This window comes from Natator depressus, chromosome 14, assembly GCF_965152275.1.
Source record: "Natator depressus isolate rNatDep1 chromosome 14, rNatDep2.hap1, whole genome shotgun sequence".
Classification (NCBI taxonomy): Eukaryota; Metazoa; Chordata; order Testudines; family Cheloniidae; genus Natator; species Natator depressus.
Window position 1 is genome coordinate 45,960,985 of NC_134247.1, and position 24,975 is coordinate 45,985,959.

The following is a 24,975-nucleotide window of genomic DNA, read 5'->3' on the forward strand; positions in this document are numbered from 1 at the left end:
CCCTCCGGCAGAGAGGGGCGTGGCCCGGCCCCTCCTCCCTCTCCCCTGCACTCGGGCTGTCACTCCAGCCGCGCTGGGAGCTGCGTAGGGCGGGGGGGGAATCCGCGGGGGGGGGCAGGAGGGGGGGAAGGAGACAGACGCGGGGAAGGACGGAGCCAGCCAGGTACAGAGAGACCTGCGTTGTGGGGGGTTAGGGGGTGCTGGGGCAGGTGGGGGGTGATACCCCAGGGGAGGCAGGGGGTGCCGGGGGGGTCTGTTCTGGGGTGTCTCTCCCCTGGCTGAGCTGGTGGCTGGTGGGGGGGCCAGGCTGGGACCCATGTGGGTGAGGAGTTATGGGGGGGAGGGGGTGTTGGGATCTCTGGGATTTTTTTGCGGGGGGGCAGCTTGAGGGAGGGAACCCAGACGTCCGGGGGGCAGGCGTTTGGGGGTGTTTGTGTTGGTCTCTAGGGAGTTGTGTGTGTGTGTGGAGGGGGGTCTGCTAGCAGCTGGGTGTGGTGTCTCAGGGGTTGGGGAGGCAGGGGTGTGTTTGTGTGTATCCCGGCTGGGTGGGATTGTGTGGTGGGGGGAGGCTCTGGCAGTGTGTGTGTGGGGGGGTGTTGTGTGGTGGGCAGGTTGTGTGGTTTGTATTGCCATGTGTTATGTGTCTCTCCAGGGGATTGAGTGTGTTGTGTGTCTCTAGCAAGTGTGTGTGTGTGTGTGGGGGGGTGTGTCTAGCTGGTGTGCACAGGTGGTGGGGTGTGGTGCGGGTGTGTTGTGTCTGTGGGAGTGTGCACAGGTGGTGGGGTGTGGTGTGGGTGTGTTTGGCGTGTGTCTCTAGGAGGTGTGTGCGAATGTTGTGTGGTGTGGGTGTTGTGGGTCTCTGGGTTGTGTTGTGTTGTGGGTCTCTGGGCGGTGTTCGGGGCTGGCTGTGCTGTGGGTTGCGTTAGGGTCTCCAGGGTTGTGCGGTGGGGTGTGTTGTGTCTCGGGTGTGTGGGGGGGCGCTGGTTGTGTGGGTGTGACACTGTGTGTGTGTGGGGGGGGGGGGTTGACTGGGGGGGTTGGGGGTTCTCTGCTCTCTGGGACCCCCGGGGAGGCTGGATCCCACATCCCCTCCCCCCGCCACTCTGCTACCTGGGAACCCCCAACTCGCCCCCTCCCTGCCCCCAAACCTGCCCTGCTGAGGACAGATCCCAGCTGGGCTGACCTGGGAGGAGCAGCCCCCCCCCCCGCCCCGGTCTGTGGGTCCATGGGGTGGGGGCGTTGCCTGGGCAGCCGCTGCTCCCCTGGAGCGAGGACCCAGGAGTCCGGGCCGTTACTCCCCCGGGGCCCCGCCCCCGTTCTCCACCCTGCTGCTCTGCAGAGATAACATGGGGGTGGGGGGGCAGCTGTGCCCAGGGAGACAGCGGGGGGGGCTAACAAGGGGGTGCTGGGGAGCAGGGGGCGGAGTGGGTGGTCTCTAGAGGGCACTGGGCTGTGGGAAGCAGGGAGGGGGTCAGCAGGGGGCACTTGGGAGCGGGGCGGGAGGTCGCTGGGGGGGCTGGGCTGCGGGGAGCAGGGTGGGGGGCAGCAGGGGGTGGAGTGGGGGGTCTCTGGGGGGCCTGGGGAGCAGGGTGGGGGGTGTCTAGGGGGCACTGGGCTGCAAGAATCAGGGTTGGGGGGCAGCAGGGGGCGCTGCAGGACCCAATGCCCCAGGGCGACACTAGGAGGCGCCAGGCTGCCCGGAGCATCTGCCCCTTTTTAACCCTTTGCTCCCCGCAGCTCAATGTACCCGCTATGGCGCGTTCCCCGGCCCGGCTGTGGGGCCCCCTCTGGGCCCTGCCCCTGCTGCTGCTCCTGGCGCCCCACGGGGCCCTCGGCTTCTTCCCCAACTTCTGGTCCCGGGCCATGGCCCTGGCCTGGGGCTCCGCCACCCACCAGGACCTGACAGAGGACGCCCTGCTCAACGCCACCCTGGAGCTCTTCCGGGACCTGCCGCCCCCCCGGGGCCAGCGCCTCGCCCTGGAGCAGTTCCAGGTGAGCCTGGCCCGGGGGGGCAACCAGGCTCCGGGCCCCATTCCCCGCCCCCCTGAGCCAGCCAGTCCCAGCCCTGGGGCCGGATGGGAACCGGCGCCCCCTAGAGGGGACAGGCCCCTGCCCCATTCCCCACCCCCCTGAGCCAGCCAGTCCCTGCCCTGGGGCTGGGTGGGACCTGGCGCCCCCTAGAGGGGACAGGCCCTTGGCCCCATTCCCCGCCCCCCTGAGTCAGCCAGTCCCTGCCCTGGGGCTGGGTGGGACCTGGCGCCCCCTAGAGGGGACAGACTCCCATCCCATTCCTCGCCCCCCGGAGCCAGCCAGTCCCTGCCCCGGGGCCGGGTGGGAGCTGGCGCCCCCTAGAGGGGACAGACTCCCATCCCATTCCTTGCCCCCCGGAGCCAGCCAGTCCCCGCCCTGGGGTTGGGTGGGAGCTGGCGCCCCCTAGAGGGGACAGACTCCCATCCCATTCCTTGCCCCCCGGAGCCAGCCAGTCCCCGCCCTGGGGTTGGGTGGGAGCTGGCGCCCCCTAGAGGGGACAGACCCCCGCCCCATTCCCCGGTCCCCGGAGCCAGCCAGTCCCCGCCCTGGGCCCGGACGGCAGGCAGCGCCCCCCAGGGGAAGGCCCCGGTGTCTCACGGCCGCTCTCTCTCTCTCTCTCTCCCCCCAGGGCCGCCCCCTGCTGGCGGACGAGGTCTTCGCGGCCTATTACGGCCCCGGGGCCTCGGCCCGGCGGTTCCGCGCCGCGCTGGTGGAGGTGGCCAACGCCAACGCGGCCCTGGACTTCCTGCCCTCGGCGCGGGACGACCCCGTGCTGCACTTCGACGCCGAGCGGCTGCGGCCGGCCGGCGCCTCCCTCCTGCGCGCCCGGCGCGAGGTGCTGCAGGCCCTGGGCGCCGAGCTCTACCCCCTGGCCCGCCAGCGCCTCGGCCAGCTGCTCCACTCCCTGCAGGTCAGCCCCGGACGCCGGGGTCCCCCTGCCCCCGGGGACCTGGCCCCTTGGCCGTCCCCGGCCGGCGCGGCTCAGCTCCAGCCCTCTGGTTACCCAGCGTCCGTCCGCCCGCCTCTGCCCCCGTTCGTCCGTCCGTCCACCCACCCGTCCATCCCTGCTCCCATCTGTCCGTCCATCCATCTCTGCCCCGTCCATCCGTCTGTCCGTCCGTCCATCCACCTCTGCCCCCATCCATCCGTCCGTCCATCTCTGTCCCCATCCATCCATCTCTGTCTGTCCGTCCGTCCATCTGTGCCCCCGTTCATCCATCCGTCTGTCCATCCGTTCATCCACCTCTGCCCCATCTGTCTGTCCGTCTGTCCATCCGTTCATCCACCTCTGCCCCCATCTGTCCGTCCGTCCATCCACCCACCCGTCCATCTCTGCTCCCATCTGTCCGTCCATCCATCTCTGCCCCGTCCATCCGTCTGTCCGTCCGTCCGTCCACCTCTGCCCCCATCCATCCGTCTGTCCATCTCTGTGTCCATCCGCCCATGCTACCCCTCCATCTCTATCCCGTCTGTCCATCCATCCATTCACCCATCCCAGCTCTGTCCGTCCATCCATCCATCTCCTCCCATCTCTCTCCCGGCTGCTGCCCCCTTCCCTCCGGCCGGCCCTAGCTCTGTACGGCCCCAGTGTGGGGTGGGGTAGGTACTGTCGTGCTCCACGGCCCACGGGGTGACCCAGAAGGCCAGGAGCGGGTGGCCGGGGTCCGGCTCGTGGTCCGTCCATTTATTTCTCTCTCTCTCCCGTCTTCCCCGCCGACCACCCCCCCCCCCCGATCAATCTCCCCCTCCCCTCCCGGCAGGATTTCTACAGCCACAGTAACTGGGTCGAACTGGGCCACCGCGGGATCCACCCGGACCTGCTCCAACCCGGCCGTGAGCTGGGCTCCATCGCCGGAGGTACCAGCCCCTGCCCGGCCCGAGATCGGGGCCCCGTCGCGCCGGGCCTTGTCCAGACCCCCCCCACCCCCCAACTGAGATTGGGGCTCCCTCGCGCCGGGCGCTGCCCAGACCCCCCCTGAGTGAGATCAGGACCCCCACAGGCTAGGCGCTGCCCAGACACCTCCTGACTGAGATCGGGGACCCCCTCGCGCCAGGCGCTGCACAGCCCCCCCCCCCCCCGACTGGCATTGGGGCACCCTTGCGCCGGGCGCTGCCCAGACCCCCCCCCAAGTGAGATCGGGACCCCCTCAGGCTAGACGCTGACCAGACGCCTCCTGACTGAGATCGGGACCCCCATGCGCTGCACAGCCCCCCCCCCGACTGAAATTGGGGCCCCGTCGCGCTGGGCGCTGCACTCCTAAGACATTCCTGGTCCCAACCATCTTGCAGTCATAACTCAGATGGTTTCTCCTCCGTTCTCCTGGGAAAACTGAGGCACGGAACAGCGGCATGCCAGGGGGAGGGGGGAGTCCCGGCAGGGTGCTGGAGATAGAACCCAGGTGTCCAGCTGGACCTACCTTCAGACCCCCCCCTTTCCCCATCTCTCCCGCAGCCGATGTCCGGACCTGCTGCAGCTGCACTGGCTGGACGTGTGAGGGGAACCTCCTGGGGTCACTCCAGGAGCGCGGGTTGCTGACCAGCGGGTATTTCGGCACCGAGCCGGAGAAACCGCCCGGTACGGCTCGGTAGGGGAGACACCCCCCGATTTCCCACAGCTTTGTGTCCCAGGCATTGACCAGCACCCCCAAAATTTTGCAGGTGCAGCCACGATTTGGAGGGAACAAAGGGGGACTGTGACCCCCCGGGGGAGGGCTTATGTGGGGGTGACGTGGAAACACCGGTCTTGGGGTGCATGCCTGGTGTGTGCCAAGGCTTCAGGGAGAGGCCCCCAAGATTTTAAGGGGTGATACCAATGTCTGGGGGGTACGAAGCTTGCTGATTTGGGGTTCCTGGTTAGGTTGGGGGGGCAGAGGGCAGGACCCCAAAAATTTATGGGGCTGCCTCTGATTTCTGCTGCAGGCAACGAGCACCCAATAATACCGAGGGTGAAGAGGTTTGGGGGGCACAGACAGTGATTCCAGTAATTTGTGGGGTACCTTTCAGGGAGCTCAGGGTTGCTATGGATGATTTGGGGGTGAAGGGGCTGCTGGCTAAGGTTTGGGGAGACAGAGGTGACCCCAATAATTGGGGGGTACCTTTGCGAGGGAGGGTTGGGGTTGATATTGGGGTGATGGAGCTCATGGGGGCATCAGAGGGGGTAACCCCAAGAATCAGGCATGACAATGTGGGGGAGACTTTAATGGGGAGTGGTTTGGGGGGGTTCTGGGGACGAGATTTAGGGGAGCAGAGGGGCTAATTGGACCCCCTCCCCTCTGTCCCCCCCCCCGCAGGGAAATGCAGCCACGGGGGGCAGTTCGACAGCAGCCGCCTGCGGGACCCCCAAGGGGGGATAAACAAGGACAGTTCATCCCCCCTCTTCTCGCCCCACCATTATCTGCATGGCCAGGCGGCCGGCCTGGCCCTCGAGGCCTCGGCCCGGTTCCTGCGAGACCTGCGGCGGGACCTGGCCCACGACAAGCGATTCATGAGGTGAGAGCCCCCCACTGCGATCCATCCGCCCCATGCCCCCGCTCGGACCCCGTCCCCTGCACCTGGCTCGTGGGGTGATGTTCACCTCCTCGGATCTGGCCCCCCACACCTCTATCGGCCCCATCCCCACTCCCAGATCCGGAGTCACGTCCCCCCACTCGGACCCGTCCCCTGTCCCTAGATTGTGGGGCAACGTCCCCCTACTCGGACCTGGCCCCCACACCCAGATCCTGGGGTGATGTCCCCCTGCTTGGCCCTGTCCCTCGTGACATTGCCCCACACCCACGTTCCCTCCAGCCCCAGCCTGGGTGGCCCCCTGGGGTGCAGGGTGGGGGCGCGGGCCCCACTGGTGACCGAGCATCCATCTGTGCCCCCTGGCCCCATAGGCTGCTGGACATCAGCCCCACCGTGGGGCTCAGCTTTGTGCTGGACACCACGGGCAGCATGGGTGAGGAGATCGGCGCCGCCCGGCTCCAGGCCCGCAACATCCTCACCCGCCGGCTGGGGGGGCCCGAGGAGCCCGACTTCTACCTGCTCGTCCCCTTCCACGACCCTGGTGCGTTTGGGGGTCCCTGGGCTCAGGGGAGGGGCTGGGAGAGTAAACCCCAAATTTTACCATCTTGTGCTGCACAGCGATCTGCACAGAGCAAGCTCATGAAATTCGCCCCCTCCCTCACTGGGAAGGGGAATATACAACAGCTTTCTGCCCCGGGGTAGGATTTCCACGCACTGGTTTTTGACCAAACACAAGTTTACTGACTACAAGCGATAGATTTTCGTGATTATACGGCATAGCAAACGGATCAAAGCAACACGCAAACGAAGCTTAATGCGCTAAAGCCACTGGTTATAAGCAGCAAATTCTCACCCTAAACGCTGTTCTAGGCAGTTTGCAGAGGTTTCTGAGGCCAGCTGCCCTGGCCTGCAGCTTAACCCGCCAGTTATTCCTTTCTCAGGCCAGACACCGTCCAGCCTGGGCTCAGCCTGTCTCCCCGACTCCGGGCTTTTTGCTCTCAGGTGCATCGGTGGCGAGTTATATGGGCCCGGCTCCACCAATGTTTGGGCTTACCGCGCTTTGGGGGGGCTCCGCGTTTCAGAGGGACGCAGGGTCCAGAGAGGCCTGGAGGTTAGCGGGAGGGGGGCCAGCAGCAAGCGAGCGACTGGCCCCAAGCTGCCCCGCCGGCTCCCGGCGTCGCTCGGGGGCAGAAGCTGGAAAGAGGCGGGACGGGGGCTTGGGGGAAGGGGTGGAATGGGGCCATCCGGGCCGATTGCAGCCTGGCTAGTGGGCGTTCCCCAGGTGTCACCACATCTGTAATCGATGCCTCGACAATATTCCTAACTGCAGATACAGAAATGACCCAGGCGCCCAAGTAGGATAATCGCATTCGGGGAATTCTAACCTTTCCGATGACCCCAAACATGACCCATCTTGCATGGAAAATATCTTAGTTACGCCATGACCACAGGTCTGTGAGGACTATGGGAGTGTCATGTCATAGGGCGGATGGGCTGTGGGGTTCAGAATGAGAATTGGGGGGCTGGGTGGGGCCAGTCAGGGGATTCAGGGGTGAGGCCAAGTGGGATTTAGGTGATTGCTCTTTGACTCCCCCCTTCCCCGATCCTGTCCCCCCTGCCTCGGTTTCCCCCTTCAGGCTTTGGCCCCGTGCACAAGACGAGCGACGCTGACGAGTTCCTGAGGATCCTCAATTCGATCAGCCCCCTGGCCGGGGGCGACGAGCCCGAGATGTGTCTGTCAGCGCTGCAGGTACCGGAGCCGGGTCCTGCCCCCCTGCGGGCCCCCCATTTCTCATCCTCCCCCCAATCCTGCTCCCCCTGCCCCCCATGACCTCCCCCACTTCTCAGCCTCCCAATCCTGCCTCCCCTGCCCCCCATGACCTCTCCCACTTCTCATCCCCCTCAATCCCTGCCCCACAGCCTCTCAATCCTGCTTCCCCTGCCCCCCATGACTCCCTCACTTCTCAGCCTCCCAATCCTGCTTCTCCTGCCCCCCCACAACCCCCCCCCACTTCTCATCCCCCACAATCCCTGCCCTGCAGCCCCCAGTCCTGACCCTTGCTGTCCCCCCACATCTGATCCCAGCTCTGCAGCCCCTCAGTCGCAGCCCCCCACATCTGAGCTCCCGATTTCTGAGCCCCCCAATCCTGCTCCCTTGATTCCCCCCAGCCCCCCAGTTTTTACCTCCCCTGTTCCCATCCCCCCACTCCCTGAAGCAGCACCCCCTTATCCAATCCAAAGCCCCACACTACAGCCCCCCGATTTCCCTGCCCAGGCTCCTGTTCTAGTCCCCCTCCACCCCACAACCCCCCCATTTCTGATCTCCTGCTCTCCCCCCGCCCGCAGCTCTCTGGTCCCCCAGACCCCTCACCATCTGACCCCTCCCCGACAGCTCTCTGTATCCCCCCCAGCTGGCCCTGCTGCATTCGCCCCCCATGTCCGAGATCTTCGTCTTCACGGACGCCTCGGCGAAGGACGCCCACCTCCGGAACAGTGTGGAGGCCCTGATCCAGGAGCGCAGGTGCAAGGTGGGCAGCCCCTGGCGGGGTGGGAGACCCTACCAAAACAAACGGATGCTCCAGAGACCCTCCGGTAACAAACTGGCAGAGCAAAGGTAAGCGATAAAGCAAAACGACGTCGGGACTTCCGGGAGGCCCTGCAATAACAAACCGCCTGAACCGAGAGAAGCGAGAAATCAAAACAAGGAGAGCACTTTTGGTAGGCCCTACAATAACAAACCTCCCTAACAACAGGAAACCAAAACAAAAAGAGCATTTTGTTAGTAGGGTGGTTTGTGTTGTATCTGGGCCTAACGATTAAATAACAAACCAAAACCACACCAGCACTTCGAGTAGGCCCTACAATAACAAAGCCACCGTCTCGCAGCTCCCTGGGGAGTCTAACCTCCTCTTGTTTCCTCATCAGGTGACTTTCCTGATCACGGAGGACCCCTCCAGGACGCGGGTGAGGCGGGAGGTGCTGGCCACTGACCGCTTTGACCTGTACGTAGACCTGGCCCGTAGCTCCGGGGGCCAGGTCATCTTCACCGACAACGCCAACATCCGGCAGGTGGCGGGCATCATCGGCGAGACCACTGCTTCCTCGGTATGGAGAGGGGACCCAGGCATCCGGGATGGCAGCGCAGGGTTGTCACCCTTGGGTGGGGCTGGAGACAGGGATGGGGAATGGGACCCAGGCGTCCGGGACGGCAGCTCATGTCCCTCACCTCTTGGAGGGGGATGGAGAGGAGGACCCTGGCGTCTGGGACGGTGCTGACCCTGCTGTGTTTTCGGGGTGGGGGCCCTGTGTTTCCAGGTGACCCTGTTCCAGTTCCAGAAGGGGGGCAGCTTGGGCCCTGGAGGGCTAGGCCGGAGGGGGCGGAAGAAGCGGGCCGCCTGGGAGAGCCACCACTTCTGGATCGACAGCCGGGTGGACGGGGCCGTCGTGACCATCCAGGGGGACGTCAGCGCCTTCCGGCTCTGGGACCCCACCGGTGAGTGGAGGGGGAGACGCCCCACCCGATCGGGGGGGTCGGGGGGGGGAAGGGATCTGTGTGTCCCGGCCTCTGCCCATCTGCCCCTTCGTCCCACAGGGACCTCCCAGACCTCGGACACCGCCAATGGTCCCCTGGGCACCGGCCGGCGACTCGGGACTTTCCACCGGCTCGAGCTGTCGCCCCGGCCGCCCGTTGGCCGCTGGACCCTGGAGGTGCGGGTGCAGGGCAACTATTCGGTGCACGTGCGAGGTGAGGGAATGGGGACGGGGTCTGCCCCCTCCAGGGGGCGCCGGCTCCCATCCGGCCCCAGGGCAGGGACTGGCTGGCTCAGGGGGGCGGGGAATGGGGCCCGGGACCTCTCCCCTAATGGGGTCCCCCCTCTCTGTTACCAGGCAACAGCTCGCTGGATTTCCTGTATTACTTCGCTGTCCCGGCTGAGGGGCCCCACCCCGGCTTCTTCAAGCTGGACAGTCGCCCCGTGAGAGGTAAGAGCGGGGTGGGGGCTCAGCAGGGGGCTCTCCCCTTCCTGGGCTGGCCCCATTGCCCCAGGGCAGCGCGAGGGGGCTGGGCTGTGGGGAACCCCCGTGTGCTGGCCAGATTCCAGCCTCGGGTCACTCTGATTTCACTCAGCTGTGAACCTCTCGTCATTTCCTCTCCCAAGTTGTTGTGGGGCTGTTCCCCGCTGCCCCGCCCCAGAGCTGGCTGCATCTCAGCGCCGGGCGAGCCGTCCCCATGTGGCGTTATGTGGGGCTGTTCCCCCATCTGCCCCGCCCCAGAGCTGGCTGCATCTCCGTGCCGGGCGAGCCGTCCCCATGTGGCGTTATGTGTGGCTGTTCTCCTAGCCGCCCCGCCCCAGAGCTGGCTGCATCTCAGTGCTGGGCCAGCCGTCCCCATGTGGCATTATGTGGGGCTGTTCCCCCATCTGCCCCGCCCCAGAGCTGGCTGCATCTCCGTGCCGGGCGAGCCATCCCCATGTGGCGTTATGTGGGGCTGTTCCCCCATCTGCCCCGCCCCAGAGCTGGCTCCATCTCCGTGCCGGGCGAGCCGTCCCCATGTGGCGTTATGTGTGGCTGTTCTCCTAGCCGCCCCGCCCCAGAGCTGGCTGCATCTCAGCGCTGGGCCAGCCGTCCCCATGTGGCATTATGTGGGGCTGTTCCCCCATCTGCCCCGCTCCAGAGCTGGCTGCATCTGAGCCCAAGGGCTTTGGGCTCTGCCGAGGTCAGGGACTGTCTTGACGGGGGCTTGGACTCGGTTCTGGTTCTGACCCGACAGGGCTGCCGCTGTCGTTGGTCCTGGCCGTGACGGGGCTGACCCGGCCGGGGGGGGGCTCGGTCCGGATGGAGGCGGTGGAGCTGGCGGACCCCATCACGGGCCGGCGGCTGGGGGGGGAGCTGCCGCTCCGGGAAGTGGCTAACGGGACAGGGCTTTTTGCTGCGGCCCTGCCCCCAGCCCTGCCCCGGGGGGGCTTTGCGCTGATCCTGAGAGGGTCTGACAGCCGGGGCCGCCGCGTGGAGAGACCAGCCCCCCAGGTCACCTCGGCCGTGGGGTTCCTGCTGCAGGTTGGTGCTGCCGGACCCCAGGGCGGCGCTAGGGGGCCTGGGCTGCAGGGAGGGGGCAGGGGGCTCTGGGGGGGGGGTGCAGTGGTGCAGGGAGGGGGCAGGGGGGCTCAGTGGGGGGTGCAGTGGTGCAGGGAGGGGGCAGGGGGCTCAGTGGGGGGCACCATGCTGCAGTGAGGGAGTCTGGGGAACTCTGGGGGGGTGGCGCTGTACTGTAAGGGGGGGGGGCTCTGTGCTGCAGGGGGGGTCGGGGGGCATCATGCCGCAGGGAGGAGGTGGGGAGGCAATGGGGGTCGCCATGTGAAAGGGAGGGGGCCCGGTGGGGGTCGGCGTGTGGTGCTCCCCTTCCCCAGAGCCAGCTCTCCACGGTTCTCCCCCCAGCTGAGCAGCGCCGGGCCCCTGTTCCCGGGGCGGACGGGCACCGTGGCCTGGTGGGTCTGGAGCCCCGAGGAGCCCCAGGAGCTGGGCCTGGCCGTGAGCAGCGACCCCAGCTACCCCGTCAGCACCTCCAGCCCACGGTAACGCCCCCAGGGCCGTCTGTCTGTCTGTCTGTGCTCGGCTCCGTCCAGCCCTTGGCTTCCCAGGCTGGCCGCCCGTCTCTCCGTCCATCAGCTCCCTGGGTCGGTCTGTCTGACCATCCATCCCCTGGCTCCCTGGGTTGGTCGGTCTGTCCGTCCGTCCATCCATCCATCCATCCCTTGGCTCCCAGTCGTCTATCCATCCCCTGGCTCCCTGGGTTGGTCTGGTCTGTCCATTGGTTGCCTGGGTTGGTCAGTCTGTCCATCCATCCCTCCTTTGGCTCCTTGGGTTGGTCTATCCATCCATCCCTTGGCTCCCGGTGTTGGTCTGTCCATCCATCTCCTGGCTTCCTGGGTTGGTCAGTCTGATCGTTGGTCTGTCCATTGGCTCCCGGGGTTGGTTGGTCTGTCCGTCGGTCCATCCATCCCTTGGCTCCTTGGGTCGGTCTGTCTGCCCGTCCCTCCTTGCCCCAGAGCATCCGTCTGTCTCTCTTCGGCTCCCAGCTTCCATCCCTCTGTCCCTTGCCCGTCCCTGTTCGACCCGCCACCACCGATGCCGAACCCTCCTCTCCTGCAGGCTGCGGCTGGGCAGGAACCAGACGGCGACGGGCGTCATCTCGCTGCGGCTGCCCGGCAGCGCCACCCCCGGTTCGGCCGTCACCGTCACCCTCCGCGCCGACCCCCTTTCCCCGGCCGGGGACGCCAACTTCGCCTTCATCCAGCTCCTGGTGATGCCCCGGCCGCCGGTGAGTCCGGGGGGCGCAAGGTCAGCTGCGGCCAGCAGATGGCACCGCGGCTCTAGCTCTGCGATGGCTCTTGGCTGGTCACGAGAAAACCAGGGAAATGTCCTCCAGCAAACTTCCCGACTCGCTGAAACTGAAACGGCCCAAACTTCGTGCGTCTTTTAGAAAACGCCCAGAGAAACCAAACGCCCAAAAGCTTGGTGAGTCCCTGCAAAACGCAGGGACCGAGAAGGCGGCCAGAGCTTTGTCAGTCGGCCGTAGAAAACCAGGGCAATTGGTTCCCTAGACACTCTGTGAATCATTCGCTTAAAACTAGAGAAATGAAATACCCCAAACCCTTGGGAATCGTTAAGATGAGAAATTTAAATGCGTCCCCAAACTGTGAATCATTAGGATAAAATTCGGGAAAGTAAATGCCATAAACTTAGCGATTTGCCTGCAAGGCAAATCCTCGTCCTTTCAAACTAAGGAAAGGAAATTTAAAAAAAAAACTTTTTGAGTTTTCACTGTAAACCTAGGGAAGGGAAATGCCAAAGCGTCATTAATCTAAAACTAGGGAAATGAAATATGCAAAGACGCTGCCAGTGTAAGACTAGGTCTGTTGAAGGCCATGAAACGTCGTTGAGGGTTAACAGAAATGAAATGGCAAAGAAACGTGGTGATTCGTTACTATAAAACGAGGGCAGTTACAACTAAGCAACTTTGGGAAGCGTTTCTATAAAACTTTGGGAAGCGACATGATACAATGGGGGAAATTAAATACCCAGAAAGCTTTGTGAATCGTTAAGAAAAAAACAAAGGAAAGGAAATGCCCCCAAACTTGGTGAGTTGTTAACAGGTAATTGCCCTAGTTCTGTGTTAAAAATCTCTGTTTGCCCCTAGCCGGTGGGTTCCTGGCCTGGCTCTGGCCTGTTTGCCCACCCTGCCCGTCCTCACGGCCACCCTGTCCTGTTCTTCCTGCAGGTGCCGAATCGCACCTCTCCTCCCTGCAACGCCACCTCGGTGGCTGGCACCTGCGGCCCGCCAGGCTCCCCCTGCCGCGAGCGCCGCTGGACGGCCAGGCTGCGGATCTGGGACGGGGCCGGCATCCGGTCGGTGCTGGCAGGGGGCATGGCCCTGCCCCACTGGGCCGACGGGGCGGCGGCGACGGCCACCTACTCCTCTGACTGCTGCACCCGGGAGGCGGAGCTTCTGGTGACCAACCGGCTCGGACAGGAGTATCGGTGTCTGGTGGCGGCGCCTCCTGCTGGCACCGCGGGGGACCTGGCTGTCGCCCCCTGGTGGTGGATGGCAGCACTGGCCATTCATGTGGCCTTCCATGTTGGGCTGGGACACTGATGCGACAGGGCACCCCCTAGTGGTGGGAGGGGGAGCTATGGTACAGCATCCAGTCCGGCTATGGCACCCTCTAGTGGAGACAAGTGGTACTGCACCGGGCTGGGATGCTCTTGCTATTGGATGCCCTCTAGTGGGGAACTGCGGTAGAGCATCCAGGTCAGTTCTCTTCTGCAGCTGCACTGGGGGCTGCTGGGGGAAAAGGGACTGGTGACCGTGTGGCTCTAACACTGTGCAGTGAGTGCGTGTGGGGTGGGGGGGTGGGACTCAGGGTTCATACCTTGATACCCCTGGGTGGGGAACCCAGGACCGGGCTGTTTGAGATGCTTTTCTGAGCCGACACTAAAAATACAAATAATTTCCAGCAAAAAAATATATTTTCCCCCCAACTGTGGGGGACTAACGTTACGCCCCCGACTCCCCAGCACCAGCGCTCCCCGTGAGGCATGGCGAGAACTCCTGGAGGTCGGAGCCTCTCAGTCGCAGTGGCAGGATTCGAACTCAGAACCTCCTGGGTGCCCACCCGCTTGGACGTTCTCCTAGGCCACAGAGCACAGAACGGCCGGGCTGCCTTGTGTTAATGCACAGGGCTGAGTATCAGGACTCCTGGAGTCCATTCCTGCCTCTGCTGGGCAAGTCCCTTTCCCAGTCTGTGCCTCAGTTTCCCATGCCACTCCTTGGTCTGTCTAGTGTGTAAGCACTTCAAGGCTGAAACTATCCAGTGTCTGTATGCAGACCTAGTGCAACTGGTGCCCTGATCTCGGTCAGGAGGAGTGTGTGCAGTGCATGGGGCCCTGATCTTAGTTGGAGAGGGTGAGGTCTGCAGTGCCCAGCATGATGGGTCTGTGATCTCTATTCTGCCTTTTGATGCTGCCCAGTGATCGTTCCGAGAAGCCTTTTAAATTTTGTCTCCTAATGGTTGGAAGAGTTGTGGCTGATCTGTATATTTTTGGCTAATTATTTCCATTCAGTGAATTATTTTTGGATCATATTTGTTTCCGGTGATTCTGGTATTTCTGGGTTATGATTTTAAATCGGGTTTATTGTTTGGGTGTTTGTGCAAATGTTTTATTGGTTAAAAATACCACTGTTTTTTTAATTAACCTGCTGTTAATAAAGAAAATTGATAAAGCCGCAGAAGAGGTGAGTTTCAATTCTGAGTTGTGATGCTGGGACATGGGGCCTGTCCCCTCTAGGGGGCGCTGGCTCCCATCTGGCCCCAGTCCAGGGGCTTGGCTGGCTCAGCGAGGCGGGGAATGGGATATTGAATGCAGAGGTAAAGCTTGAATTCTGTCCTTTCCTTTTGACCAAGTTTATTATATTAATTGCAATCAATTTATTTACAGCCGTTAGAATAAATACCTCGGAGGAGTCTTCCCCCCACAACCATTGTCTGAAGTAGGGGATGACGGGGGCTAACAAAGAGGTTAAAGCTCACGCTATGTGTTGTCAAAGAGACACTGTGGGTAAAGGAAGGTGGTGGAAGGAGAATCCCCATCAACTTTTAGCTCTAGAGGGCTAATGACACACGTGCAGGTCTGAATCCAGCCACTAGAGGGCACTTAGACAGAGACAATATGTCACACCCCACAGGGAACCCTGAAAATGCACACGAGTAAAAGTACAGGTTAACGGGTGTGTGTACGCGTGTGTGTGCGGGGTGGGGTGGGGACCCCATAGATCTATAGCCAAAGGTCATGCTGGTGCAAAGCAGTGTGGGTATTCCCCATTAAAAACCTCTTTGGACAGTCGGTTATAAGACCTCTTGTTACCCATAATCCTTCACTGTTGTTCCCCCCACTCCCCAGTCTGGGCGACCAGCCTGTCACAATGGGAAGTGATGTCACCTGGAGGCTCCCAGATGCCAGGATGCCAAGAGTGTGACATCATGGTGTGTGTGTGTCCACGAGAAAGGCCGTGACCTCAGAGGGTGCGGCGGGGTTAGAATTGACCAGGAAGCAACCACACAGGGGTTGGTGGAAGAAGGGACAGGAAGTGAAGAAGTCAGTGACATCATCAGAAACGGCGAGGAGGAGGAGGAAGGAGAGGAAGTGACACTAAAGGCTCTGAAGAGGAAGTGATGTCAGCAGAGTCTGAAGATGATGTCATACCATCAGGAGCGTGACATCATGGACCACTGACAGGAAGGAAGAAATGACAGAATAGGACAGGAGGAGGAAGTGAGCTAGTTCCTTCCAGGTCCAGCAGGAAATGACTTCATTGTGCATTGGGGGGGTGGGGCAGAAGGAAGTGACCTCACTGGCCCTGGGAGAATGACAGGAAGTGATGTCATTGCACCGGGAGAAAATTACGTCACTTCTCTCAGAAGGAAGTGACTTGGGTCCTGCTGGTGTGAGACAGGAAGTGACCGTCACGTAGGTCCGCGGGAGGAAGTGACCTCGTCCGTCAGATGAAGGTGGACTCCTTGTGGCTGGGCAGCCGGTAGCCTCGGCTCTCCTGGAGTTGCCTGCACAGAGCCGCCTTCTCCCGCTCCAGCTGGGCGATGCGGTCGCTCTTCTCCGACACCTCCTGCCGCCGAGAGGACATCGGTCACGCTCGGGCGGCCATATTGGCCTGGCCCCGCAGCCGCCCCCCGGCATAGGAAGCGCGGGCTCCTCAGGTGGCCAGCAGGTGGCGCTACCTCCTTGCCTCACCTCCTGTCGATGAAGACGCGGGAGGCGGCCATCTTGAACCCACTTCCCAACCGTGGCAGCCAAGAGCTCTCCCGTCGTTGCCCTCCCCCCGCCCCCCCAAGCTCGTCGCTCAGCACCTCCGCCTCCCTTCTCGAAGCTGGGCCTCAAACCCAACCTTGCCCCAAGCAGAGCTCGGTGGGGTCGGCCACCTTGACTTTCTCCCCCTGCCCCACTCTAGGAGCAGGATCTGGGGGCCATCGGGGGATGCGACTTCTCAGCCAGCAGAGCCACCAGGGGGCAGCGCAGAGGCCCCTGGCGCGTTGGCCAGCTTCACCCATTGCCCCGCACGGAGGGGGGCAGGGCCGACTTTGCGGAGTCGGCCACCTTGAACCCTTCTCTGCTGCCATTTTCTGAGGCCCGAATTCCCCCTCCCAGGCCCATGGCCGCCTCCGTACCTTGATGAGGAGCCGGTTCTGCTCCTTCAGCACGCTCACGGCTTGCTGCTGCAATGCCTGCTGCTTCCCCCCTTGGACGAGGGGGGCCCCAAACCGGCTGGAGGGGAAGCAGGGGGGAGGGTCAGCCTGGAAGCCGGGGGGGGGGGGGGGAACAGATTAGTTGAGTCCCTTTTCATACCACCCAAGAGAGTGAATAGCTCTGTGCCCCTCACTCCTGACCCACAGCCCCCAATAGCCCTGCCCCCCCAGCCACTGAGCTCTGCCGGTGCCCCTCACTCCTGACCCACAGCCCCTGCTATCCCAGCCCTGGGCTTCCCACCCCCCCCCCAGCTCTGCCGGTGCCCCTCACTCCCGACCCAGCTGCGCTGACCTTTCCAGGGCTGGCCAGTAGGTTTCGCAGCCCGAGATTCACCTCCTGGATCTTTGCCAGCAGGAGGCAGCTCTGATTGGGGCAGGAATCCGGGAAATAATCCTGGGGGGCAGTGAGGAGAAATAGTCAATGGGGGAAAATTCCTGCAACGAGCGTGCAGGTCACCTGCCGTTCGCCTGGGTCCCCTGTACCCACCATGGGCAGCTTGGGCTGACCCACTGAATCCCATATCACAGTTTGCCCCTCTGTCATGGGAACAACGGAATGATCCATTTCACTTCCCCCAACGCTAAACAGTGGAATGATCCAGCCACACTAAATTGTTATGAAATGATCCAATATTCTCCATCCACCAGTAAAAATGGATTGTTCCACCCCCTCATCCCCCTAATAATAAGAATGGAATGACCCATTGCCCCCTCCCAATAATACTGTGGACGCATCTGTCCCACAGCCATTACAATGGATCGGTCCAGTTCCCCTCCATGAGACAGTGGCAATGGTCCAGTCCGTTCACCCCTAATGGTAACAATGGACCAATCCATTCCCCCTCCATATAACAATGGACAGATCCACCCCGCTGACCCCACCTACTCTTTATAACAGAACAACCCACCCCTCTTAGGGCTGCCAACTTTCTGGTCGCACAAAACCGAACCCTCTAGCCCAGCCCCTGACCCACCCCCCCACTCACCTTGTTTCCCCTTCCCTCGGTGGCTCGCTCTCCCCCACCCTCACTCACTTTCACTGGCCTGGGCCAGGGGGTTGGGGTGTGGGAGGGGCTGAGGGCTTCGCCTGGGGGTGTGGGCTCTGGGGTGGGGTTGGGGGGTGCAGGAGGGGGCTCCAGGCTGTGGGGTGGGGCCAAGGGATTTGGAGTATGGGAGGGGGCTGAGGGTTGAGGCAGGGGGTTGGGATGACAGAAGGGGTGAGGGCTGTGGGGTGGGGCCGGGAATGAGGGGTTCAGGGTGTGGGAGGGGGCTCTGGGCTGGGGCAGGGGGTTGGGGCTCGGGCTCGGGCTCCCAGTCAGTGCCACAATGGGCGGGGGGGCTAAGGCAGGCTCCCAGCCTGTCCTGGGGCACCGCGCTGCACCCGGGGAGCAGCCAGCAGGTCCGGGTCTTGGAGCAGGGGGCCAGGAGGCTCCATGCGCCGCTCTCACCCACAGCTCGCGTTCGCCACGGTTCCCGGCCAATGCGAGTACGGAGCCGGTGCTCAGGGCGGGGGCAGCGTGCAGACCCACGGAGTCCATCCCACTCCGCCCCCCCACCAAGGAGCTGGACTTGCTGGCAGCTTCCAGGGTGCAGTGCAGTGCCCCAGGACAGGTAGGGAGCCTGCCTTAGCCCCGCAGCACCCGCGACCAGACTTTTAACGGCCCAGTCTGTGGTGCTGACCAGAGTCGCCTGGGTCCCTTTTCTAGAGGGTGTTCCAGTTGAAAGCTGGACACCTGCCCCCTCTATACAGTAATAATGAAATAATCTCTTCTCTCCACCCCCTACTAAATACAATGGACTGCTCCATCCCCCCCATTATTAATAATGGATCAAACCACTCCCATCACACTTTACTCAATGGACTGCGCTCTGCTCCCCCCACAGTAACAATAGACTGCTCCATTACCACCGTATTCATGACAATGGACCAATCTATTGCCCCCCTCATCCTAATGGACTGATCCTTCCACCACCCCCCTCTTGTTAACAATGGACTGATCCATCCCCCTTCTAATCACAATGGTTTGATCCACCCCAAAAATCGATCCATCCCCATCCCCTAATTAACACTAACAGATCAATCCAGTCCCCCGCACGATAACAATGGATTAAGCCATCCCCCCTTCCAATAAAAATGGTTTGATCCATGTTCCCCAGGCTAACAATGGATTTATCCACCCCCATGAAAAACAATTGACTGCTCCTATTGCCCACCCCTCAATTAAAACCACCGGACGCAACCACCCCCCACTGTGACAGTGGACTGGTCTGACCCCTCCCAACCCCCCCAAAGACAATAAACTGACCCATTCTCCCCCCCTCCCGTTAGGGGGCGTTGGTACGTACCGGCTCCGCCCCCACCTGCTCCTGCTTGCGCTGGGTCTCCAGCAGGTGGCGCCGGTACCAGCCCCGCAGGCGCTCGGCGAGATCCAGCCCCTGCAGCAGCGCGTCCCGCTCCCGCTCCTGGGCCTGCCGGCGCTGCAGCTGGGGGGAGATGGGGGTCAGCGTGGGGGGCGGGGCGCCCGGATGCCTGGGTTCTCTCCCCGGCTCGGGGAGGGGAGTGGGGGCTGGTGGCTAGCGCGGGGCGCCGCGGACGCCTGGGTTCTCTCCCCGGCTCTGGGAGCGGAGTGGGGTCTAGTGGTTATAGCAGGGGGGCTCTGGGAGCCAGGACTCCTGGGTTCTCTCCCCGGCTCTGGGAGGGGAGTGGGGTCTGGTGGGTTATAGCAGGGGGGCTCTGGGAGCCAGGACTCCTGGGTTCTCTCCCCGGCTCTGGGAGGGGAGTGGGGTCTAGTGGTTATAGCAGGGGGGCTCTGGGAGCCAGGACTCCTGGGTTCTCTCCCCGGCTCTGGGAGCGGAGTGGGGTCTAGTGGTTATAGCAGGGGGGCTCTGGGAGCCAGGACTCCTGGGTTCTCTCCCTGGCTCTGGGAGGGGAGTGGGGGCTGGTGGCTAGCGCGGGGCGCCCCGGACGCCTGGGTTCCCAGGGGCGGGGCTGTCACTCACCCACAGGAAGAAGTGCTCCGCCTCCCAGCTGCCCAGCCCGGTGCCCAGGGGCAGGATGAGGATGGTGTAGCCGCGCTGCACGGCCGCGGGGGCCAGCAGCAGCGACAGCAGGGGGCCGCGCTGCATGGTGGGGTGCGGGGGCCGGTGGGGGGCCCCCTGTGTCCTTCCCCGTCTGCGCTGGCCCCTTCACCCCGCTCCTCTCTGCCCTGCTCCGGCTGCTCCGCTCGGCAGCCCAGCCCGGTGCTGACTGTGGGGCCCGGCCCCGCCGGGGGAGCCCAGTCTGGGGGGGGGCCTGTGCCCTGCTAAGCCGCTCGGCAGCGCTTCCCGCACAGAGACAATGGCCCTAAGCCCCGGCTTCCGCCCGGCTGGCCAGGGAGGGGGACAGAGACGGGGACATAAAGAAACCGTCCCCCCCGCCAGCCCTAGAGCAGACAGGCCCCATTCCCCACCCGAGCCAGCCAGTCCCCGCCCTGGGGCTGATGGGAGCCGGCGCCCCCCAGAGGGACAGGCCCTGGCCCCATTCCCCCCATCCTCTAAGACTTCACTAATTATGTCTGTTCTTCCCCAGAAGAGAACACCAGCACGTCCCACAAATATTCCAGGGGGGCTGCGGGTTCGGAGTGAGGGGCACCGGCAGAGCTAAGGGGGGCAGGGCTAGCAGGGGCTGTGGGTCAGGAGTGAGGGGCACCGGCAGGGATGTGAGGAGCCCAGGGGGCTGTGGGTCGGGAGCGAGGGGCTCTGGCAGGGATGTGGGGAGCCCAGGGGGCTGCGGGTCGGGAGTGAGGGGCTCCGGCAGGGATGTGGAGAGCCCAGGGGGCTGCGGGTCGGGAGTGAGGGGCACTGGCAGGGCAGGGGGGAGTCCAGGGGGCTGCGGGTCGGGAGGAAGGGGTGCCGGGCCGGGCAGGGGGACTCACCGCCCCGTAGTCGATGCCGTGGGTGATCGTGTGGCGTCGTGGCTCCTTCGGGACTCGGAGGCTCCGGGGCTGCCCCGCCTGGCTCAGGGCGCTGTTGATGCTGCGAGATCGGGTCACGCCCCTCGGCTCCCCCTCGCCTGCGGGGAGAAGGGTGGGGGTGAGCCCCAGCCTGGGGCGCGGGGCCTGTCCCCTCTAGGGGGCGTCAGCTCCCATCTGGTCCCAGGCCGGGGACTGGCGGGCTCAGGGGGCAGGGAATGGGGCACAGGGCCTGTCCCCTCTGGGAGATTTTGTCCCCTTGCCCTGTCCTCGCTGCTGTAATTAAACCACTAATTAATTACAGGGCCTCATTGATTCCCCAGCTGGGCTGGAACTCAGGGCACAAATCCTCGTATTGGAGACAGGGATACGACCCTCGTCAATGTAATTAACTGGCTCTGGGTGTCCCACACTGGTGCCCTTCACTCCCGACCCGCAGCCCCCTGCCAGCCCAGCCCTGGCCCCCCACAGCTCTGCCAGTGCCCCTCACTCCCGACCCGCAGCCCCTGCTAGCCCAGCCCTGCCCCCCCAGCCCTGCCGGTGCCCCTCACTCCCGACCCGCAGCCCCTGCTAGCCCAGCCCTGGGCTCCCCCCATGTGTCTCAGCCCCTCGGCTTGGGAGAGCCCTGCGTGGTAGAGAAGTGGGGGTGGGGGGGTGCAGGGATTTAAGGGGCGGGGGAGAGGTTGGGGGGCACTGAGGGGAATGGGAGCCTCGAGGGCTGGCTGAGGGGCCGTGGGGCCTGTGGGGCAGGGTTCCCATGGAGACAGACCGAGGGACAAAGCCGGGGCTTCTGGCCCAGCCCGGCCAACTCAGCAGAAACAGGGTAGCCCGGGGCCCGGCGCCAGGAGCGACTGGCGCTGTCCCCCCACCCCCCACGGACACAGCTGTCTGCCCGATGCCGGGCCGCACGTAGGCAGCTCTGCCGGTGCCCCTCACTCCCGACCCGCAGCCCCCTGCTAGCCCAGCCCTGGACCCCCAGCCCTGCCACTGCCCCTCACTCCTGACCCACAGCCCCCTGCTAGCCGAGCCCTGCCCACTCCCAGCTCTGCCGGTGCCCCTCACTCCCGACCCGCAGCCCCCTGCTAGCCCAGCCCTGCCCCCCAGCCTGCCGGTGCCCCTCACTCCTGACCCACAGCCCCCTGCTAGCCCAGCCCTGCCCCCTCCCAGCTCTGCCGGTGCCCCTCACTCCCGACCCGCAGCCCCGGGCTGTTCGAGGTGAGTTTAGCTCCATCGATCTCATGGATTCGGGTCTTTCCCTGTCACCTTTAGCCCAAACCTTTTCTCCTGGCCGGCTGGGCTCTGGTAAAGTCCCACGTGCCCCAGGTTGGAGCAGATACAGCCACAGAGGGAGCCCCATCCCCCAGCACTGAGATGCAGCCACCTCTGGGGCGGGGCGGCTGGTTATACAGGGACCCCTCGCCCAGCACTGAGATGCAGCCACCTCTGGGGTGGGGCGGCTGCTTGTATTCTCCGGTGGGTGTTTCGTGGGCCGAAGGCTGGCGATCCGGGAAGGGAGGCGTCCGCAGCAGCTGGGGCTGGCGCTCGGCCGGCCGGTGGGTCGGATTAGACGCCTTAATCTGCGGTTTAAAGCGAGTGAAATCTCCCAGGTGCCAGGCTGGGGGGAGAGACGCTCAGAGCAGCGCCCACGGGAGCTGGGGTAGGTGGCGAGGGTGTGTGTGTGCGGGGGACTAGGGCAGTATTGGGCCCCTCTCGTACCAGAAATCCATGGCTCGCCCCTCCCCCGCCGTGGGGCTGGCTCCCCAGGGCTCTGGCTGGCCGTGGGGCTGGCGCGGGCCCGGCTCTAAGAGGATTGGGGCTCTCCATGGCCGGGGAGACAGGATCAGCCCTGCTAAGCCCCCGGCCGTATGCTGCCAGGCTGAGGCCCCCCCCCACCCCTCCTGCCTGAGAGACCAAGGGGGGGTGTCTGGCCCCACAGCCTCCTGGCTGCCCATCCCCCCCGTCCATTCCCATACAGATCCAGTATCTTCCCCCGCCCCCCATCACCCCCAGCCACGAGAGATGCTACCGGGGCCGTGGGGTCACTCACTGGGCTGAGAAGGAGCCGGGGGGGGGGGGGGGGTCAAGAACCTGAGTTCTTGGCTGCCGCTCTGGCTCCGAGATGGGCTGGCGAGGGACGGACAGACGGACGAAGCCACCGCCACAGAGAGAACCCAGGCGTCCTGGCTCCCAGCCTCCCCTGCTCTAACCCCTAGACCCCACTCCCCTTCCAGAGCTGGAGAGAGAACCCAGGAGTCCTGGCTCCCAGCTACCCTCTGCTCTAATCACTAGACCCCACTCTCCTCCTGGAGCCGGGGAGAGAACCCAGGTGTCCGTGCTCCCAGCCCCCCTCTGCTCTAACCACTAGCCCCCACTCCCTTTCTGGAGTCAGGGAGAGAACCCAGGAGTCCAGGCCCCTCGCTCTGCCCCCCTCACTCACGCGTCTGGCCCCCGCTCGTCCTCTCCTGCGCCGAGTTGTGTCCGGTCTCAGCCGTCTCCGCCCCGGGCCCCTGCTCCTCCTCCTGGTCCCGGAGCAGCGCGATTCTCAGCCCCGCCACTAGCCGGGGGAAGCTCAGGAACCCCCCGCTGGGCCCCGCCACCTGCTGCAGGGCAGGCAGCACCCCAGGGGGCAGGAGCTCGTGCTGCGGCCCCCCCGGGGGGCTCAGGCCCGGGCCCCCCTGGCCCCAGCGGCTCTCGATCTCCGACAGGTGCACGGCCCCACTCCGCTGCTCGTCCAGGATCTCGAAGAGGGTCCGGAGGCTGCGGAGGAAGGGCCGGGGCAGCCGTGGGGCCAGGCCCAGGGCAGGATCCTCGGGGGCAGCAGGGGGAGGGGAGGCAACCAGGGAGGTCATGGGTCAGAGTGGGCTGGGGGACTGGGAGCCAGGACGCCTGGGTTCTCTGGGAGGGGAGTGGGGTCTGGTGGGTTAGAGCAGGGGAGGCTGGGAGCCAGGACGCCTGGGTTCTCTCTGTGGCGGTGGCTTCGTCCGTCTGTCCGTCCCTTGCCAGCCCATCTCGGAGCCAGAGCGGCTGAGCCGAGGGGGGGGTGGGATCCCAGCTGGGAGCCAGTCACGTGACTCACCAGCCTGTCCACTTAATCCTCCAGGCCAGCTGATTAGCGGCTCCAGCTAATGAACCTTCCCCACCCCGGGATCGGGGCCAGGGGGTCAACCCCTTGGAGGGGGACGGGGAGACCCAAAGAAACCAGCCCCTACCCCCAACAGCTGCCTTCCCTTTCGCTCCTTTGTCTGCTCCCTGGGTCTGGGTGCCCTTTGTTATTGTAGGGTCTCCCAGATCAAAAGTGGGGTGGGATGGTTTGGTTATGGGGGGGTCTCCCCAGGCGCTGGGGCGGGGCTGGTTTGTTGAGGTCCGGTTTCGCGGAAGTGCTGGTTATTGTAGGACCTACTGTAAAGCCAGCTCAGCCCAAGCCAGGGAGTGGCAGCCCCTGGAACCCGCCATGCAGTGAGGGGCCCTCACCCCGTGCTGCCCCCTGGCCTGCCACCCCTCCCCCACACACCGTCCCCTGCCCCCCATCACACCCCACCCTCTCTGCCGTCCTCCTCCCCCCGGGGGGCAGCTGGACCCTCCGTCCGACCGGAGAATCCGCCCCCAGCTCCTGCGGGGAGACCCCCAGAGAACGGGGCTGGGGGAGGGGGAGGGAGGTTGAGTGGCACAAGCCTGACACCTTGTGGCCAGTAGCAGCGCTGCAGCATATGGATGGCAAGGCTCCCCCCAGCTCTGCCGGTGCCCCTCACTCCCGACCCACAGCCCCCTGCTAGCCCAGACCTGCCCCCCAGCTCTGCCGGTGCCCCTCACTCCCGACCCACAGCCCCCTGCTAGCCCAGACCTGCCCCCCCAGCCCTGCCGGTGCCCCTCACTCCCGACCCACAGCCCCCTGCCAGCCCAGACCTGCCCCCCAGCTCTGCCGGTGCCCCTCACTCCCGACCCACAGCCCCCTGACAGCCCAGCCCTGCCCCCCAGCCCTGCCGGTGCCCCTCACTCCCGACCCACAGCCCCCTGCCAGCCCAGCCCTGCCCCCCCAGCCCTGCCGGTGCCCCTCACTCCCGACCCACAGCCCCCTGCCAGCCCAGCCCTGCCCCCCCACCCTGCCGGTGCCCCTCACTCCCGACCCACAGCCCCCTGCCAGCCCAGCCCTGCCCCCCCAGCCCTGCCGGTGCCCCTCACTCCCGACCCACAGCCCCCTGCCAGCCCAGCCCTGCCCCCCCAGCCCTGCCGGTGCCCCTCACTCCCGCCCCACAGCCCCCTGCTAGCCCAGACCTGCCCCCCAGCTCTGCCGGTGCCCCTCACTCCCGACCCACAGCCCCCTGCCAGCCCAGACCTGCCCCCCAGCTCTGCCGGTGCCCCTCACTCCCGATCCACAGCCCCCTGCTAGCCCAGCCCTGCCCCCCCACCCCTGCCGGTGCCCCTCACTCCTGACCCACAGCCCCCTGCCAGCCCAGTGGGACTCTTTCCCCGTTCGCTGTCTGGCTGTTTCTCTCTCTGGTCCCCAGGGCTGGCGCCTCCGGATCGAGTTCCCGGCTCTGGCTGGTTGGCAGGGAGCAGCTGTCGGCTCCAGGCCCCGGGACCGTCTGTTCATCTCCCCCTGGGCGCCGGGGGGCGGAGGCGGGGGGGACGTGGGCCCAGCCAAGACAGCAGCTGCCACTCGCGGCATCTGGGACTGG

The 24,975-nt window shown here is 64.6% G+C and overlaps 2 protein-coding genes across 3 annotated transcripts; one reads left to right on the forward strand and one right to left on the reverse strand.

The window, feature by feature from the left end:
• Window positions 1-1,752: 1,752 nt before the first annotated feature.
• VWA7 (von Willebrand factor A domain containing 7) lies at window positions 1,753-13,186 on the forward strand. Its single transcript, XM_074970713.1, has 16 exons — window positions 1,753-1,992; window positions 2,660-2,941; window positions 3,792-3,888; window positions 4,484-4,606; window positions 5,322-5,520; window positions 5,907-6,076; window positions 7,173-7,285; window positions 7,947-8,063; window positions 8,461-8,640; window positions 8,851-9,028; window positions 9,128-9,280; window positions 9,424-9,516; window positions 10,304-10,590; window positions 10,969-11,105; window positions 11,683-11,851; window positions 12,812-13,186. Exons 1-16 carry the CDS (start codon window positions 1,753-1,755, stop codon window positions 13,184-13,186), a joined length of 2,913 nt encoding a protein of 970 aa, XP_074826814.1.
• Window positions 13,187-14,481: 1,295 nt separating this feature from the next.
• On the reverse strand, window positions 14,482-23,761 carry SAPCD1 (suppressor APC domain containing 1). Of its 2 annotated transcripts, none has more exons than XM_074970918.1 (6): window positions 22,737-23,761; window positions 20,264-20,400; window positions 18,696-18,827; window positions 16,642-16,743; window positions 16,272-16,397; window positions 14,482-15,840 (listed from the first exon to the last, which is right to left on the reverse strand). In XM_074970918.1, exons 1-6 carry the CDS (start codon window positions 23,146-23,148, stop codon window positions 15,289-15,291), a joined length of 1,461 nt encoding a protein of 486 aa, XP_074827019.1. In that variant the 5' UTR covers window positions 23,149-23,761; the 3' UTR covers window positions 14,482-15,288. The 2 variants fall into 2 exon arrangements, with proteins under 2 accessions (XP_074827019.1, XP_074827020.1); XM_074970919.1 differs by having other exon boundaries at window positions 15,455-15,712; window positions 18,696-18,833.
• Window positions 23,762-24,975: the final 1,214 nt, after the last annotated feature.

Excerpts from the sequence above, each read along its gene's own strand:
- VWA7 (XM_074970713.1), top strand. The coding sequence starts at position 1,753 with ATGGCGCGTTCCCCGGCCCGGCTGTGGGGCCCCCTCTGGGCCCTGCCC. Across the intron at positions 9,029-9,127 it reads CCGGCTCTGGGACCCCACCG|GGACCTCCCAGACCTCGGAC; the intron begins GTGAGTGGAGGG and ends TTCGTCCCACAG. Across the intron at positions 10,591-10,968 it reads CCGTGGGGTTCCTGCTGCAG|CTGAGCAGCGCCGGGCCCCT; the intron begins GTTGGTGCTGCC and ends TTCTCCCCCCAG.
- SAPCD1 (XM_074970918.1), bottom strand. The coding sequence starts at position 23,148 with ATGACCTCCCTGGTTGCCTCCCCTCCCCCTGCTGCCCCCGAGGATCCT. Across the intron at positions 16,398-16,641 it reads TACTGGCCAGCCCTGGAAAG|GCTGACCCTCCCCCCTGCTT; the intron begins GTCAGCGCAGCT and ends CCCGGCTTCCAG. Across the intron at positions 15,841-16,271 it reads AGAACCGGCTCCTCATCAAG|GAGGTGAGGCAAGGAGGTAG; the intron begins GTACGGAGGCGG and ends CTTCATCGACAG.